Source organism: Heterocephalus glaber, unplaced genomic scaffold (assembly GCF_053883595.1).
Source record: "Heterocephalus glaber isolate CG9 unplaced genomic scaffold, H.glaber_assembly_v1.0 deba00001553, whole genome shotgun sequence".
Taxonomy (NCBI): domain Eukaryota; kingdom Metazoa; phylum Chordata; class Mammalia; order Rodentia; family Bathyergidae; genus Heterocephalus; species Heterocephalus glaber.
The window spans coordinates 34,381,046-34,399,083 of record NW_028258344.1 but is presented as its reverse complement, the minus strand read 5'-3'; the positions used below and the strand labels follow the sequence as shown (position 1 = coordinate 34,399,083).

Sequence of the window (18,038 nt, the reverse complement as noted above, 5' to 3'; positions counted from 1 at the left end):
AGTACAGCAGTGAACAAGCAAGATGAGGATCCCTTGTCCTTCAGAAAACTTACAATCAAAGAGACACTAACAAGTTGAACTAATAATTTGAAGTCTTCCAAAGTCTGGTAAAAATGGAGACAGTCCTAACAAAGCACAGGAGACCTGGTATGGTAGAAAGAATGTTCCCTTCCCCCCAAGAGATACCCACCTCCTAACTCTCAAGACCCAAGGACAGGTTACTTTACATAGTAACAGGAACTTATAGATTGTATTAAAGGTGTTGGGATGAGGGAGTATCCTAGTTTGCTCAGGTGAGCCTAATATAATCACAAGAGAGTCAGAAGTGTTGATAAAGGAAGATACCATCCAGCTGGATTGAAACTGGAGGGGGGGGCTTTTATTCATTCTCTCGGGTATAGTGTGCCTAGGAATGCAAAGAGTCTAGAATTTGAAAAAGGCAAATAAATTGATTTTATTCTAGAGCTTCAGCAAGGAATATTGTCTTGCCAAAAGCTTGATTTCATGTCCCTATGGCTCATTTCAGACTTGTATCACCTAGAACTGTCAAATAATAAATCTGTGATGTTTTAAATAACTAAGTTTGTAACAACTTATTACAGCAGCAATAGGAAATTTATATACCTGGGCTACTGATTAGGGGAGAGAAAGAGCTTGTTTAGAGTTTAGGATCCATCATGGCCAAAGCCATGTCTATTTTCTTCATCCTTTAATATGCAGTATCTGTTATTGTACCCAGGATTTAGAAGATGTCCAATAAATGCAAAAAAATATTTGGTGAATACTCAAGTATGAAAGAAAGTGTGAGTTGAGGGGCGGAGGACACCTGCAAATGAAGCAGGTGAGTAGGCAGCGGAGGTCAACTGGAAAATCACCAGTTAGCTAGGGAGACCTCAACACGGTGCCCCATAGGGTTAGCATAAGGCTACTAAAGTATTTTGAGGACCCACACTGCTAAATATAGTTAATAGATTTCAATTAAACAATTTTTATTTTCATTTAGAGAAATAACATTGTTCTATCTTATAATTTATGTAGCTTTTCTTCGTATCTCTTGCTTATTCTATCATGTGCTCAACTACGAATCTTCCCCTTCTGAAAAGATTGTTGGGGACAGCGATATTTTGTGTTCTCTTCCCTCTCGCGTGCTGCCTTACTGGGAGTATATCATCTCCCTTTGCTTTGTAACTGCCAAATCTATTATGCAGTCCCTCAAACCCACTGAATGTGTCCTGGATGTTCTCACATGATGAACTTATCTCACAACCTCCAACCTAAACTCATCTTTCATTCCCTGTAGCCACCCCACCTCACCCGGGCTCCCTATCATTTCCCCCACTAGGAGTGGTAAAGCTTTGGAGTCATCATTTGTCGTACAGCAGACCAAACAGTCTGAGAGTCACATTAATTCATTTCTAACATGACTAAGGATAGAATACAAAATTATACAAATGAAAATGTAAAGGTAATGGAACCAAGAATTAGACGTTTCAGTGGTTAAATTGAGAGATGGAATGTAAAACTTCACCTTATCATTTAAAGCATAGAAAACTGAGAGCAGGACAATGAGACTAAATGAGAGAGGGAGAGTGATGTTGGAGGACATTCTGTTCTGGAATATCAGAAGAGGGAAGAAGAAGAAACAGGAGAAATATTCTGAATAACTTCTTCTGACCACTACGGAAGGACCAAGGGAGACAAGGAGTTTCACGCAAAGGTGATTGCCCATCAGCTACTGTTCTGTGACAGTTGGGGCTGGTCCCAGGAGGCAGAGGTGAGAACTCCTTGTAGAAGTTTGCAGTCTAGTGGGAGAATATCCTATTCAATAAGTTATGACTCAAAAGCACTGTAACAGTATTATGCAAGTGTTTTCTGAGAACCCAGGTGAGAAAAAGTAAATGTGTCATGAGAAGTTAGAAAAAGCCAGAGAAGACGCTATCTGAGGTGTATCAGTGGTATGGGCTGATGTTAATTCATATATTTCTATTCTGGTCTATAATATTTATCTAGAGTATATTATATGCTGTAATACAGTGGGTATTATAATATGTATTTAATCAACTCATGTAAATGTTTTATCTATTATTTATGTTAATGGATATTTTGCTGTTTTTCAGTTCTGGGGAATAATAAGCAATAATAAGCAATGCCACTATGAAGAATTTTGTATTATTTTTCTCCACTGGTAGATTTCACTGGTAAAGACACCATGGTATAGAATAATCTTTTTGGGAAAAGTTTGGACTAATGATGTAATTTCTCTAGTGGTTATAGGAAAATCTTTTTTGTTGTGGTTATAGGTTAAATCTTTTTTGTTGTTTTAAAATCACTTTTGCAAAGTCATACATTATTTAGAATTTTCCAATATCATCCAAATTTTCTTCTGGTATCAAGATATCTATAATATAATCTATAGTATAATCTTTTATACAGCCATAAGATCTGTAGTTATATTTTTTTTCTGGTCCTAATATTGTCCCTTACCATTTTTTCTTAGTCAGTTTTTTTAGTGTTTAATAATTTTATTATTCTTTTCAAAGACCCAAACTGAGATGTTGTTGATGATTTAAATTTTATCTTTTTTCTATTTTATTAACCTCTATTTCTATTTTTATTATTTCATCCCTTTTACTTTCATTGGTTCCATTTTGAATCTTTCCGTTCTTGATATAAATGATTAAATCATTGATTTTTTACTTTTTCCTAATACGTGCAGGTTTGTTTTCCTTATGTACTACTTTATTTTACCCCATAAATTTTGATATGCATTTCCCTTATGAGATTTAATTACCTTTCCCCCCTAATTCTCACTATGACTTCTTTGAACAACAGATAATTGCAAAGAGTATTTACTAATTTGCAAATATATGGAGGCTTTTGGTTATTTTTTTGCTGTAAATTTCTTTTCAGTAAAGATTTACAGCTTAATTGCATATTGGCCAGAAAACCTGGAGGTATAATTTCCCTTATTTTAAATGTGTTGAAATTTGCATTATGCCCCCAGCTTATGGTCATCAGAGAAACAGTTGGAGTCTGAAGTCTTTCCCAGCTACCTGAGGGAAAATGTAACAGCCCAAATTTGCCATGCAGGGAGAGCTTCAGCCAAAGACAAGAATGCTAATCAGAGCACTTGGAATCATTGGCCTTTTCCTAGACCTTTGTCAAGATTCCTGTACATCATGCTCATATTCAATGTAACAGACTTTTAAAAAATGTCCTCTTTGATCTTTTTCTCTCTCATATACTGTATATCCCCCTATAAAACTGATGAGGTATTTATCCCTCTCGTTGAAGATAATGGTTTGGTTTTCATTAATTCTACCTTCTTTTTTTTTTCCTGCTGTCCCTCCCTTGTTTGCATCTTCTTTCCATTTATTTTTTAATTGACCATGTATTGCCTTTTTGTCTCTAATGATACAGCCATAATAAAAACAAATACCAAATTCTTTGGGAAATAATAGTAAATAAAAATGTAGTATCAATAGAAGAAAATGTTAAGAAATGAGACAATAACCAAGCCATTGTTTTTTAAAGATACATTCATAACAGGTTACCCTTTGTTTTAAAAAATCAAGAATTTAATAAAAATTATCTATTTTTCAGCATTGACTTATTTCTTCATATTTGTGATCTAGTAACAGAAACATATATAGTGCCATTTCATTCGTTGATAAGTTGTGTCATTTCTTTAGGTCTGCTAAGAATACTACTTATTTTCAACTATATATATTTTTTTCAACTATATATTTAAAGTAATAAATGCCATCACTTTTTAAAAAACATCTAATGAATTTTTGAATGGAATTATTGAGTTAAAAGATTTCCAAAACTCAAAATAAAAACTAAAACAAATATTTCTCAATTTCCAGTAAAAATAACTTTAATTTCCATTTAGTTAGAAGGAATCAGTCAAATATACACTATACAATAAATTGAGCAAGTTTTGTTTATCAATTTATAATTTTAAACTCCATGATGAATAATTTAATTACTTCTAATGTTTGTACGTTAGTAAATATCAAATTAAAAGCTAAACATGCAAGTTTGTTCTAATTCCATTCTATGTTTTATCATTTAGTTAAACGATATAATGTTTTTCATTCATGCTTCATAGTACCACATCACTTTCTTCTGTGTCTATTTTCTCTATATTGAGATAAAATCACATCAACTCCTAAGTTTGAAGGTGAAAGATAAACTTCAAGAAAATAAACATTAATATGGATGACTTAACAAGTACCACAATCAAAAGATTTGTTGCTGTTACCAGATTTACTTTTTTTTTTTTTTTTTTTACTTTTTTCACATAAATATCAACCTCCAATTGCTTTAAATTACTGACTTGTTTGGGTGAAACTCCAAAATATTTTCAAAGAAAAGATACTTTGAAGAAAAATTGGTCTATATTAAAGCTCTGATACCATAAATTTCATTCTGCAGTTCAAACATTTAAGTAAATGAAAGGGAGAAAGATGAAGAGAAGCAAGAAGGAACAGAGAGGAGGTGGGAAGGAGAAAGAAGAGGCAGAATGGAGAGGAAAAGGTGGAAAAGAGCAGAGAATAGGGAAGAGAGGGAGGGTAAGAGGAAGAAAAGAGGAGAGACTCATTTTTTCCTTAAAACTAACTCACCATTGTAGCTACCATTGGATAGAGAATTGAGTAACATGTTTTGTTCACACTGAAATGAAAACAAATGAAAAGAAATATTTTATAAAAACATTTTGCAAAAAATAAGAAAACACATTATTCCTTTCTCCATAAGGAATAACAAATATTAGTCTCCATTAAATATTTTCACTAGCTATGTTTTCAGAATGCTGCATACACTAAACTTTAAGTGTACCTTAGTTCAGTAAGTAATTTATGTTATCAAGTCAGACTATCTTCCCTAGAACATTTTCAGCAAGACTTTGTTTTGATTTTGGATGAGAAATTAAATATTTGGATGTGTTTTTCATGTAGTGCACCTAATCCGATATCAACCTCATTAGCACAGCATCCATAGAGGCAGGGGCACTGATCAGATCTTTCATATTACACAAAATGTGTGTAATATGAGTAATATGTGCCTGGGACACATTTTTGATTGGTGGAGATTTTGGGGAATGAGAATGAAAATGGCTAACTTCTCTGACAATAACTGACATTCTAACTGATAAAATTTTTTTATTTTGCTTTTGAATTTTTACACTTTTCCTGATTATTCCATGTAAGGTGAAACTAGAACCATTTAAAAGACATACACAAATCTAGTACATCAATAACCAGGGATTTTTCTTTTTTGCTATACTATTTCACAACCACAGTTGTGCTTATCTGACATTCTAATGAGATCACATGCAGCCTACTTCTCAAATGGTGAACTGCTGTTATTTTTGTTAATGATGATGAGAGTAGTTGATGTTTTCTCAGTACGTACTCTATACCAAGGACTTGACATTAATCATTTAATACTCTGAACAATCGAACAAAGTTACCAATCTCATTTTCCATATTAAAGAGTCAAAAATTTAAAAAGTTATGTAACTTGATCAAAGTCACAACGCTAGCAAAAGCCTAGATCACAACCAAAGCTAGTGCCTTTCCAGTTCCATCTTTGTGGTCCCAACACCTGCTTTATACTACTTATCTCAGAAAAGAGTTTCAATCTTTCAGGTAGACCAGAGAACTTCTGTTTCCTCTTCCTGATAACCATTGGTGCAGTTTATAAATCTTAGGTGTTACTGACAGTTATCAGCTGTACCAAATTATTTTACATTTCTAATTCTCAGCCTTCCTTTTACATAGCATTCAGATAATACCACTTACATTGTATGGCTGATGATGATTCGGCCTAATGAAAGTCTACTCCTTGAGAATCATTTAATAAATGTGAGTTTCCCTTCCATCCTCTTAAAGATACATTTTCTGAAATCTCCTATGTATAAGAATTTCAAGTAATTTCTGTAGATATTCTCCCTTCAAGGAAGTGCATCACTTCTACCTTGAAATAAGAAGTAGATATCCTAGACAGTCTTAGAAGAATAATAGAATATATGATAACCCTGAGGAGCACAGCATCCCCCAGACCAGAGGACGTGAATCTTTTGGGCATACCAGTGCCCCCAGCACAAAGAAGGTGAGCCACACAAGCACGAGCAGCACACACCCCCCATACACACTGAAATGAGAAGTCACATGAATAAGTCTCAATACCAGACTTCCAGATCACCTAAAGCAACCTCAAAGGGAAACAAGATGGAACAATCTGATACTCAACCACCTGGACTCACTGAACTGGCAACAAAAAAGGATCTGCAAAAAATGAAATCAGAAATAATTTCTCAGATAACAGCAGAGATTGTACCCATACTGCAAGACATGATTAATAAATCTAGAGAGGACACAGATTGAAAAAAAAAATAGAGGAGCTGAGGAACATGATGGAATCCCAACACAGGAAACAAGTGGAATCCATAAAAGAGATGCAAATAGATTTCCAGGAGATGAAAAACTCCATTGAAAGTTTACACACCAGAATGAGCCAATGTGAGGATGGAATTTCAGATATAGAAGATAAAATTGCAATTAGTGACCAGGAAAAGAAAAATCTCTTAAAAATAGTAAGGGACCATGAGATATCAATCCAGCAGCTGCTAGACAATGCAAAGAAGAATAATATAAGACTGATGGAGTCAATGAAGAAACAGGAGAGAGTGCAGACAACATAAAAAAACTTCACAGAAGTGATGGCGGGAAACTTCTCAAGCAGGGGAAAAGAACTTGATGTAATAACAAAAGCTGGTGGGGCTTTGGGAAAAGAAGAACACTGCTCCACTTCTGGTGAGAGTGTAGACTGGTGCAACCACTGTGGAAATCAGTATGGAGATATCTCAAAGAACTAGGACTGGAAGTACCATTTGCCCAGGTATTCCCCTGCTGGATATCTTCCCCAAAGAATTAAAAGAATCATACTGCAGTGATATATGTGCACCCATGTTCACAGCAGCACAATTTGTAATAGCTAAAACTTGGATACACCACAAATGCCCATCAACTGGAGACTGGATGAAGAAAATGTGGTTTTTTTAATAAAATGGAGTATTACTCAGCCATAAAAAATGATAAATTAGAGACATTTATAGCTACATGGATCCACATTGAGGCAATACTCTTAAGTGAAATAAATAGGACACACATGTGTAAATACTGAATAGTTTCTCTATTGTGAGAAACTGAAAGTGTACATGAGGAATAAAAGGTATAATACATAATGTGAAATAGGAAGAAAAGGGGCAAAGGGGAAGGGGAAGGAGTCGGGGAAAGGAAAGAAGGGAAGGGAATTAATATGAGAAAATGAAAAAATGGAAACAAAGTCTTTGTAAATAGGGAGGGATGGAGGGGTTGAAGGGAGGGCAGGGGAAGGGGGAAAAAATAAGAACCAAGAGAGATTACGTAAAGGTACAAATTTCCAATGATGAATGTCATTATACTGTATACCTAAAATATACCAATAAAATAAAATTTTTTTAAAAAGAACTTGATGTACAGATAAGTGAGGCATATAAGAATCCAAATAGCCTTGATCAAAAAAAAAATCTACACATAGGTATATAATAGTTAAGATTCCAGGAACCCAACAGAAGAACAAAATTCTGCAAGCAGTTAGAGAAAAGAAACAAATCACATACAAAAGAAAGCCCATCAGAATCACAGCAGACTTCACAACACAAACCATCAAGGCAAGAAGAGCTTGGAGTGACCTATTTCAAGACCTAAAGGAAAACAGCCTCCAACCCAGATTGATATACCCTATAAAACTATCTTTCAAAATTGATGGAGAAGTGAGATACTTTCATGACAAAGAGCACCTTAGAAAGTTCATGAATACCAAACCAGCGCTCCATAAAATTTTAGACAATATCATAGGAAAAGACAACAAGGATCACAACCACAGGAAGCCCAACAGAATGAATCCATTGACAAGAAATTAAACCAAAGGGTGAGAATTCAACAACAACAACAAAAAGTCATGACAATGATAAGTCAATATGTATCAGTTATAACCATCAATGTTAATGGTCTCAATATACCAATCAAAAGAAAGAGGCTGGCAGAATCAGTCAAGAAACATGATAAAACAATATGCTACATACAAGAAACACACTTAATTCAAAAAGGAACTCATAGACTGAAAGTTGAAGGGTGGAAAACTATACTCCATATGACAGAAAGCTGAAGAGAAGCAAGAGTAGCTGTTCTCTTTGCAGATCAACTGGATTTCAAACCAACACTGATTAAGAAAGACAAAGAAGGACACTACATCCTTGTAAAGGGAACAATCCAAGAGGAAGAGATAACAATCATAAATATCTATGCACCAAACATTAGTGTGCCCAACTATATAAAACAAATACTAACAGACATGAAAAATCAAATAAGCACTAATAAAATAGTAGTGGGGGACCTCAATACCCCACTGTTACAAATAGACAGATCAACTACACAAAAAATAAGCAACAAAATACTAGAACTCAATCAAACTCTTGAACAAATGAACTTAACAGATCTTTACAGAGTGTTCCACCCCACAAAAATCAGAATACATATTCTTCTCAGCTGCACACAGGTCATTCTCCAAAATAGACATATTCACTCACAGAATATGCTTAACTAATTGCAAAGGAATTGAAGTTATCCCCTGTATATTAATAGACCATAGTGTGATGAAATTGGAGATCAATAGCAAAAGAAACCACAAGAATTTCATAAACACATGGAAATTGAACAACACATTTCTGAATAATCAATGGGTCACAGAGGAAATTAAAGAAGAAATCAGATAGTTCCTACAATTAAATGACAATAACAATACAACATATCAGAATCTATGCAAAACAATGAAAGCAGTGTTACAAGGGAAATTCATAGCAGTGAATACTATTAGGAAAACAGAGAGACCCCAATTAAACAACCTGATGCTGAACCTCAAGCTTCTAGAAAAAGAAGAGCAGGACATACCCAAAGCTCATACAAGGGAGGAAATTATAAAGATCAGTGCAGAAACCAATGCAATGGAGACTAAGAGTATGATACAAAAAAATCAATGAAGCCAAGAGTTGGTTCTTCGAAAAAATAAACAAAATTGACAAACCCTTAGCCAACTTTATCAGAAAAAGGAAAGAAAAGGCCCACATCCATGCAATTAGGAATGAAAAGGGTGAAATTACAACAGACCCAGCAGAAATCCACAGGATCATCAATACGTACTTTGAGAATCTATATGCGAATAAGATAGAAAACACAGAAAAAATGAACAGATTCCTAGATAAGTATGAATTACCAGCCAGGGATTTATCTCAGTGGTTTCGCTGCCTATTGCACAAGCACAAGGACCCAAGTTCAATCCCTGGTACCAAAAAAAAAAAAAAAAAGAATATTTCAGATTTTGAATTTCCAAAGTTGAACGAAAATGACCTAAAATTTCTAAATGACCCAATATCAATCAACGAAACTGAAAATGTAATTAAAAACTTAGCAACTAAGAAAAGGCCAGGTCCTGATGGCTTCAAGGCTGAATTCTACAAGACATTTAGAGAGGAATGGCTGCCACTACTGTTTAAACTCTTCAATGAAATTGAAAGGCAAGCAATACTCCCAAATTCATTCCTGGAAGCAAGCATCACCTTGATCCCCAAAGCAGAGAAAGACCCAACTGAAAAAGAGAACTAAAGCCAATCTCACTCATGAACATAGATGCAAAAATCCTTAATAAGATAATGGCAAACAGAATGCAGAAGATCATCAAGATCATAGACCCTGATCAAGTGGAATTCATCCCAGGGATGCAGGGATGGTTCAATATACGAAAATCAGCCAATGTAATACATTATATCAATAGAGCCAAGGACAAAAACCATATGATCATCTCAATAGATGCACAAAATGCATTTGGCAAAATCCAACATGCATTTATGATAAAAACTCTCCAAATAATTGGAATAGCCAGTCTCTACCTCAAACTGATAGAAGCCATCTATGAAAAACCAACAGCCAATGTCATACTAAATGGTCAAAAACTGAAATCCTTCACACTAAAATCAGGAACAAGACAAGGATGTGCACTATCACCACTCCTGTTCAATATAGTCTTGGAAACATTAGCCACAGCAATTAGACAAGATAAAGAAATAAAAGAAATAAAGATAGGAAATGAAGAAATCAAATTGTCATTATTTGCAGATGACATGATACTCTATATAGAAGACCCCAATACCTCCACCAAAAGTCTTCTAGACTTGGTAACCAAATTCAGTAGAATAGCTGGATACAAGGTAAACACACAAAAATCAATAGCTTTCCTCTACAGGAACAATAGACTCACTGAGAGAGAAATGGGGCAATCAATTCCTCTCACAATAGCATCCAAAAAACTGAAATGCCTAGGAATCAATCTAACAAAAGAAATCAAAGACCTCCTCTCTGAAAACTATAGCACTCTGAAAAGAGATATTGAAGAGCATATCAGAAAATGGAAAGACATCCCTTGCTACTGGGTAGGAAGAATCAACATAGTGAAAATGGTCATACTTCCAAAACTGCTATATAGATACAATACAATCCCAAATGAAATCCCAGCAGCATCCTTTACTGACCTTGAGAAAATGATCCAAAACTTCATTTGGAACAAGAGGCCTAGAATAGTAAACATAATTCTAGGCAACAGAGACATGGCAGGGGTTTCACAACCCTCAACTTGAAACTATACTACAAAGCTACTGTGATAAAAACAGCATGGTACTGGCAAAGAAACACACCTGAGGACCAGTGGAACAGATTAGAAGATGGAGAAACAATTCCAGACACACTCAGCCACCTCATCTTTGACAAAGGAACCAAACATCCTCACTGGAGGAAAGATAGCCTCTTTAATAAATGGTACTGGAAAAATTGGGTTTCAACTTGCCAAAGATTAAAACTAGACCTATATCTCTCACCACTAAACTAAACTAATATCAAAATGCATTAAAGATCTAAATATTAAAAGACAAATGCTGAACCAGCTGGAACAGAGTTTAGGTAGAACTCTTGAAGACATTTTTGTAGGAAAAGATTTTATGAACAAAACCTCAGTTGCCCATGAACTAGCACAAAGAATCAACAAGTGAGATCTCTTACTATAAAGCATCTGCACAGCAAGAGAAACAACCAACAGTGTGAAGAGACAACTCACAATGTGGGAAAAATTTTTCACCTGCTGTTCCTCAGACAAAGGTCTATATCTACAATCTATAAAGAACTGAAAAAAATCAGACCTCCCAAATTTAAAGACCCAATCCAAAAATAGACATCTGAAATGAACAGACATCTCTCAAAGAAGTAGAAATAGAAAATAAACATATGAAAAAATGTTCAACATAACTGCTCATTCAAGAGATGTGAGTGAAATCAAGGCTTAGATTCCACCTCACTCCAGAAAGAATGGCTGCTATCATGAAATCAACCAATAACAAATGCTGGCAGGGCTCTGGCAAAAGAAGAACACTGCTCCACTGCTGGTGGGAGTATGGACTGGTGCAACTACTGTGGAAATCAGTATGGAGATACCTCAAAGAACTAGGACTGGAAGTACCATTTGACCCTGCTATTCCCCTGCTGGGGATCTTCCCCAAAGAATTAAAAGAATTATACCACAGTGATATATGTGCACCCATGTTCATAGCACACAGTTTGTAATAGCTAAAACTTGGAAACAGCCCAATTGCCCATCAACTGGAGACTGGATAAAGAACATATTTTTTTTTTATAAAACAGAGTACTACTCAGCCATAAAAAGTGAGAAACTGGAGACATTTATAGCTAAATGGATGCACATTGAGGTGATACTCTTCAGTGAAATACATAGGACACACATGTAAATACCAAAGTTTCTCTAGTGTGAGAAACAAAGTGTAAATAACGACTAAAAGGTATAATAGGTCATGTGAAATAGGAAGAAAAGGGGCAAAGGGGAAAGGGAAGTCAGAGGGGTAGGGGAAATGAAAGAAGGGAATGGAATTAATGTGAGAAAATGAAAAAATGGAAACAAAGTCTTTGTAAATAGGGAGTGATGGAGGGGTTGAAGGGAGGGCAGGGGAATGGGGAAAAATAAGAACCAAGAGAGATTATGTAAAGGTGCAAATTTCCAATAATGAATGTCATTATATTGTATAACTAAAATGTACCAATAAAATTAATTAAAAAAGAAGATACTCAAGAATTAATACATGCAACTCCAAACCATCTCTCTAACCATTCTCCCTGACAATTTATATCCCTTTATTCAGAAAGCAGGGCTTCCAGGTTACCATCTGAATCCTTGTTATAACCTTTAATATTCATGGTATGTAAATACACACAACATTTGAATTATTCTCATTTAGTGGAACTGAATGAATTTAACACATGCTTTCCTATCATCATACAGTTCTTTGTTAAACAATCCCTTTAAGTGCCATTGACTATCATCAGCCTGGATTCAATGAATTCCATTTGACTATTAGACTCACATTTCTGATCTCCTAAGTGGTAAGATAAGATATGAAATAGCTCCTCACTGAAGGGTTCATTAATGAGGTTAAGTTCTGACTCGACATACTACAAAATAATCACACATGCTAATTTTCAATTTCTGAAAACAAGTTGGGACAAGCAGTCTTACAGGAGAATACTCTAAGGAAAACACTATCAACGTCATTAATTGACTACTTAAAGGAATCTTCAAGTACACTAGTAGGTTTGATAAAGCCCATAAAGTAGTATATAATATTAAGAAGAAAATTTGCATTTAAAAAATAAGACAAACTTCTTATGGGTTAATTATGTTATATGAAACTCCGGACAAATGTTTTCCCAACACTCTTTGGCATGTTCATTGTGAGTTTACCTCTACCCACAGAAACCTGCTTAAATCATAATACAGACACACTGCCCTGTGGTGTGAGTAGGCATTGTAAAAGAAAAAGGCCTGGTAACCAACTTGAACAATAGGAAACATAGCTCCCCATCAGACCCATCATACCAGAGAGCATGTTCTCAACCCAAAATGCCTGGTGTTGATTCTCAATGTTCTCTTGAAAGTGAACTCCTAAAGAGAATGGTGAGGGATTAAGACAGATCTGAGGAGACTTAGGGAGAGCTAGCTTCCTGTGACTGCAATCTGAAGTCCCACAGGATTCCATGCTTGCAAGGCTCTCTCACTTGGTTTATGCTCTGCTGTCAGCATCTTGAAAATCTGAGTAATTGTGGAGCAAAGGACCTCACATTTTCATTTTGCACTGGGCCCCTGCATATTACATGTGTCTTCCTGAATATGGAGTGCTGTAGTGTGGATCAGGATTTGGCAGAAGCATGCAGCTGTGAGGGACAGCTCCTGAGATGCCAGAAATAGGAGACCCGAGATCATCTACGTTCCTGACTGGGAGATAGTACATGCACACAGACATGAGAAAGAAGAGATCTTTGTGATCTGGAATAGCCAAGGAAAGTTTCATGAAAAGAGCAGTCAACCACACTAATAATATGACCTAAGACTGTATAATATTGAGTAGGCCAACTACATTCTAAGTGCTTTGCATTTATTAACTCATTTAATCATCTTGATTAAAGATGAGGAAACTGAAGCACAAAATATGATGACTCAATTAAAGTCCCACAGCCATTAAGCAGCAAACCCAAGCAGCCTGCTCCTAACATTACAGAGGACTGCTCTCTCCCCATTGCTCAAGGTAGCCCAGCAGCTCCTTCCTCAATAAAGCCTTGCCTCTGTGGTTCCTATTTAGGCTAGTTTTCTTTCATTCTAGTGCCAAAACTCGCAAAGACAACGGGATTTTGCCACAATCCCCCACTGATTGGCCTCCTGACTGTCCTTTCTGGACCCTGCTGGACAAGCACCTGACCAGGGGCCTTCACCTTTGCCATTGCTGACACCCCCACATCCACACCAGTCCCTGATCTCTGGGTGAGTACTCAGATCAGCCTCTCTCTCCCTCCCTCCCTCCCCCCGCCTCAGAAAATCCTAGCACTAGGTGAGATGGACTCCTTGGCCCATGGCCAGGACCACCGCCCCTGGGGAAGCCACATCAGTCGGGCTCCTCTGTTCTCTCTCCCGAGATCCTCAAAGGGGATGAGGACGCTCCTCCCTTTTGCCCTTCTCCTCGGGAGCTATCTGATACTCACCCTCCATATCTGGCCCTCCCTCAACATGGGAATGTAACTATTTGCTAGCTAATCTCAAAACCCTTGGGCTCATGGGCCACATCAAGCCCCAATGCCCTATTTTTTTTGCTGCAATCAGGCCTCAATATAAATTAAACAATGATTATCACTAGCCAGAAAATGGAACATTCAACTCAAACATTTTACAGGATCTTTACAACTTTTGTCAATGCAATGGCAAATGGTCTTAAGTCCCTACATGCAGGCTTTCTCCTATCTTCACAGCGACCCTCTGTCAATCTTGTGCCACCTCTCAGATTCTCCTTGCCCCACCTCTCAGATTCTCCTTGCCCACACTGCAACACCCACAACCCCTGATCCGTGCCCAGACCCCGACATGTCTGCCTTCAACCTGGCAGATCACTCCCGTCATGCTCTGCCTCAACCCTACTACCCCACCTCTGCTGCTGCATGCTGCCTTGTAGGCCTCTCCTCGTGCTCTCCCTCCCCACAGTGATCTCACTTGCCACACCCAAAGCCCCCCAGCCCCCTACTTCTCCACTACACACCCACTCTCTCTGGCTGCTCCAGCCCCTCCCAAACAGGAGAGTGACTTAACACTCCTGCCTCCTCAGATGCATCAGCAACCCTCTACCTCTGTGTTTCCTCTTACGCTCTATTGCTAAATTGAACAAAAGGCTGCAAAGATAGATGAGACTTTTAAGGTGCCTACACCCACTGCTCCACCTGCTCTCAGCTTCCCCTGAGGAGAGAGGGAAGCAAGTCTCTCCAAAAAAAAAAAAAAAAGGAAAATCCTCTCCTGGCCCTGCCTATTTACATATCAACAACTTGTTTGCCAGGCTACATCACCAAGAAATTTCATTGGGCCCTATTGTTTCCTACATAAATATTGGAAAATCATGCCCTTTCCTCTACTTTCTGCTTACAGACTTCTGACAATAACTATAACACAAGATCATGCTACTGTTATAAAGTGCTTTTATTCCTTCTGATTCTAGTTACAAGAGATCTCTGTTAATTGGCCTACAAAAATTGTGACTAGTAATTAAAAGACATGTTATAATTCAATTGGCTAAATATATTTGAGTGCACTCTGGTTTCATAAATTGTCTTACATGTTGGTCTTTGTCTGTCCAATTGTTTGTTTGTGTTTGTCCAATTGTATTTTTGATAAATGTTATTAAAGGCATGGCTGCCTTTTCTCCCAGGTTGCTAGTGGATCAGAATGACGTCAAAAATTAATTTTGATTGTAATGCATATTGCTGTCTACATCCTCTAACTCAAAAAGTATATATGTGTGTGTGTGTGTGTGTGTGTGTGTGTGTGTGTGTGTATGTTATTGGTTACAAATAAATTGTTAATTGTTACAAATCTGGTTTTTACAGGTCATGTAAAAAGGAAATTGTCAAGATAATTAAATAAAAACTTTTACATTTGGGGAGATGGCTGGATGATGGGACTCCCCTTGATGTATAAAGAAGCAGCTGCTCAGAAAACAGATATTTCTGGTCTTTGTTCACTAATGGGAGCCCCAGTAATTTTCATAGCCTTATGGGAAGATACACACCCAATTAACATTGCTTAAATATGTTATTGTGATATGTTTATACTGGTTATCTTCAAAACACAAATTTTTTGGTGGGAAAAACAAGGTGTTATTAAAAGATCCTTTTGGTACCAACCTACATTAGAGGACATAAGGTTTCATATAATTGTAGTAATTATTATTGCTACTTTTCTGGTGTATAAAATGTATTCATGCTTTCTGACTGTACAGGCGTTCTAATATATTGTTTATAGTAATAACTTTTTGATCCAGGTATTCGTCCTTCTCTTCTGCTCCAGCTACTCATGATAACAGGTACATTTATAGGTCCATACATTTTCCTTAGATGGCATCCTGTCAAAAAGTAATAACTTAAGAGTTTCCTGTTTTTTATGTGTTTCTGAAGGGTAGTGAGTGCATTTAACAATGGCTATCTTATACTAAGATACATATCTAAGTTTGTTACAAGGATAATGTCATGATTGTCATGCTAAAGTATTATTATTATTATTATTATTATTATTATGTATGGCTCTGATTCAAAATTTTTTCTGTTAATATTCTACAGGAAATCAACTTCTAGAACAACCATGCTTGATAAAAATAATAGTCCTCTAACTACATTTTAGATTCCAAAATGCTTGCTATTCATATAAAATTATAATAGTTAAGCTCACTGCTCCTACTGCACTGCTAATGTCACTGATCTTCTCTTCAGGTTGTTCAACAAGTTTGGAAACCAATACTAGAAAGGTAATCGGACTAAGAGGACTATCAGTATTTTGGCCCTAGCCCCTCAAGGACAACAAAGAATCCAGGGAGAGAGGGAAGCAAGACTCTCCAAAAAAAAAAGTAAAATCCTCTCCTGGCCCTGCCTATTTACATATCAACAACTTGTTTGCCAGGCTACATCACCAAGAAATTTCATTGGGCCCTATTGTTTCCTACATAAATATTGGAAAATCATGCCCTTTCCTCTACTTTCTGCTTACAGACTTCTGACAATAACTATAACACAAGATTAAGAGGGAACCTTTTCTATGGGATCCTACATCTTTGGTAAGTCACCCAACCTCCTCAGCAGGGAGATTGCTAGACACCAGAGGACAAATGTACCATGTGCCAAAGGAGGGTTACAAAAACGGAAAAATCCTCCATGCTTTCACTGAAAATGACATGGTCAAGCAAGACCTTGACCCATCCTGATGGCTGATACTGACAGAGGAGCTGAGAGGCTCTATGAATGGTTCCAAAATAATGCCTGAAGAGACCTAATTGACCTTGATAAATGGCAAAAAGTTAATTTTATTTAATATAGGTCTCACTGAAACTTGGTCTTAAACACCCAGTAGGAAAGCATAATTAAAAATACATATCTATATAGCTAGACTTAAAAAGAGGCTTTAAAAACTCCTCCTCTATTCAGGGGAATTGATTTATCATCCTTAAAAAGGCAGTTCAAACACATCAGAGATTCCAACATCTCTTTAACACCACCTTGTTAAATCTGCCAGGAAACCAAAATGAATGTTGGATGTGCCTATCTTCTTGATTTCAGCCATATGTCCTGATACCTGTACCCCTCCCTGTCCCCATTAAAACCTGATTCCCCACAAAATGTCACCACAATGCTAGGTCCTTACATCCCAACTAGAGTCCACCAAACATGACAATTAGACATGTACAGATTCGTCCAAGCTTAAACAAAACATATTCACCCCTTGTGCTCTCATTGTCAACATTCCTGAATCTTCCATAACCTGTCTCTCTAAGGGGATATTCTTCATCTATGATTCCCAAGATTTCTGCTGCATAAACCTCTTCCCCCCTATGTTACTTGGGACTCCTTAGCCCTCCCCTCACCATCTATACTGAAACCCAAATGTTACAAGTTTCTTCCCATCATCTTAACAAGTGTGCCCTTCCTGTACTCCCTTTCCTAATGGGAGCCAGGAAGGATTCCTGGTGGGAATTTGCACTAGGGTGGCAGAAATCTTAACATCAACACACTTCTATTACTCCCCATCCCAAGATCTAAATGAAGATATGGAAAAGGTAGCTGACTCTCTGGTCACAGTCCCAAATCATTTCACTGGCAGCTGTAGTACTCCAAAATAGATGAGCTCTGGATATAAAAACAGCAGAGCGGGGGAACATGCCTCCTATTAAAAAGCATTGTTACTTTGTAAACCAATCTGGCATTGTTGGAGACAAAGTAAAGGAGCTCAGGGAGCACACAGAAAAATGTAGATGAGACCTAGACTACAATCTCTGCCAGGATACTTTGGCCAATGGC

At 36.8% G+C, this 18,038-nt stretch overlaps 1 protein-coding gene across 2 annotated transcripts in view; it reads right to left on the bottom strand.

Annotated features, from left to right (window-relative positions):
* The window catches only part of Slc26a7 (solute carrier family 26 member 7), a 175,081-nt gene that overhangs the window by 13,810 nt on the left and 143,233 nt on the right, over window positions 1-18,038 (bottom strand). For both annotated transcript variants that reach the window (XM_087190592.1, XM_087190591.1), the window contains exon 15: window positions 4,629-4,677. In XM_087190592.1, coding sequence (XP_087046718.1) covers window positions 4,629-4,677 — 49 coding nt within the window. The remainder of the gene's footprint in view (window positions 1-4,628; window positions 4,678-18,038) is intronic.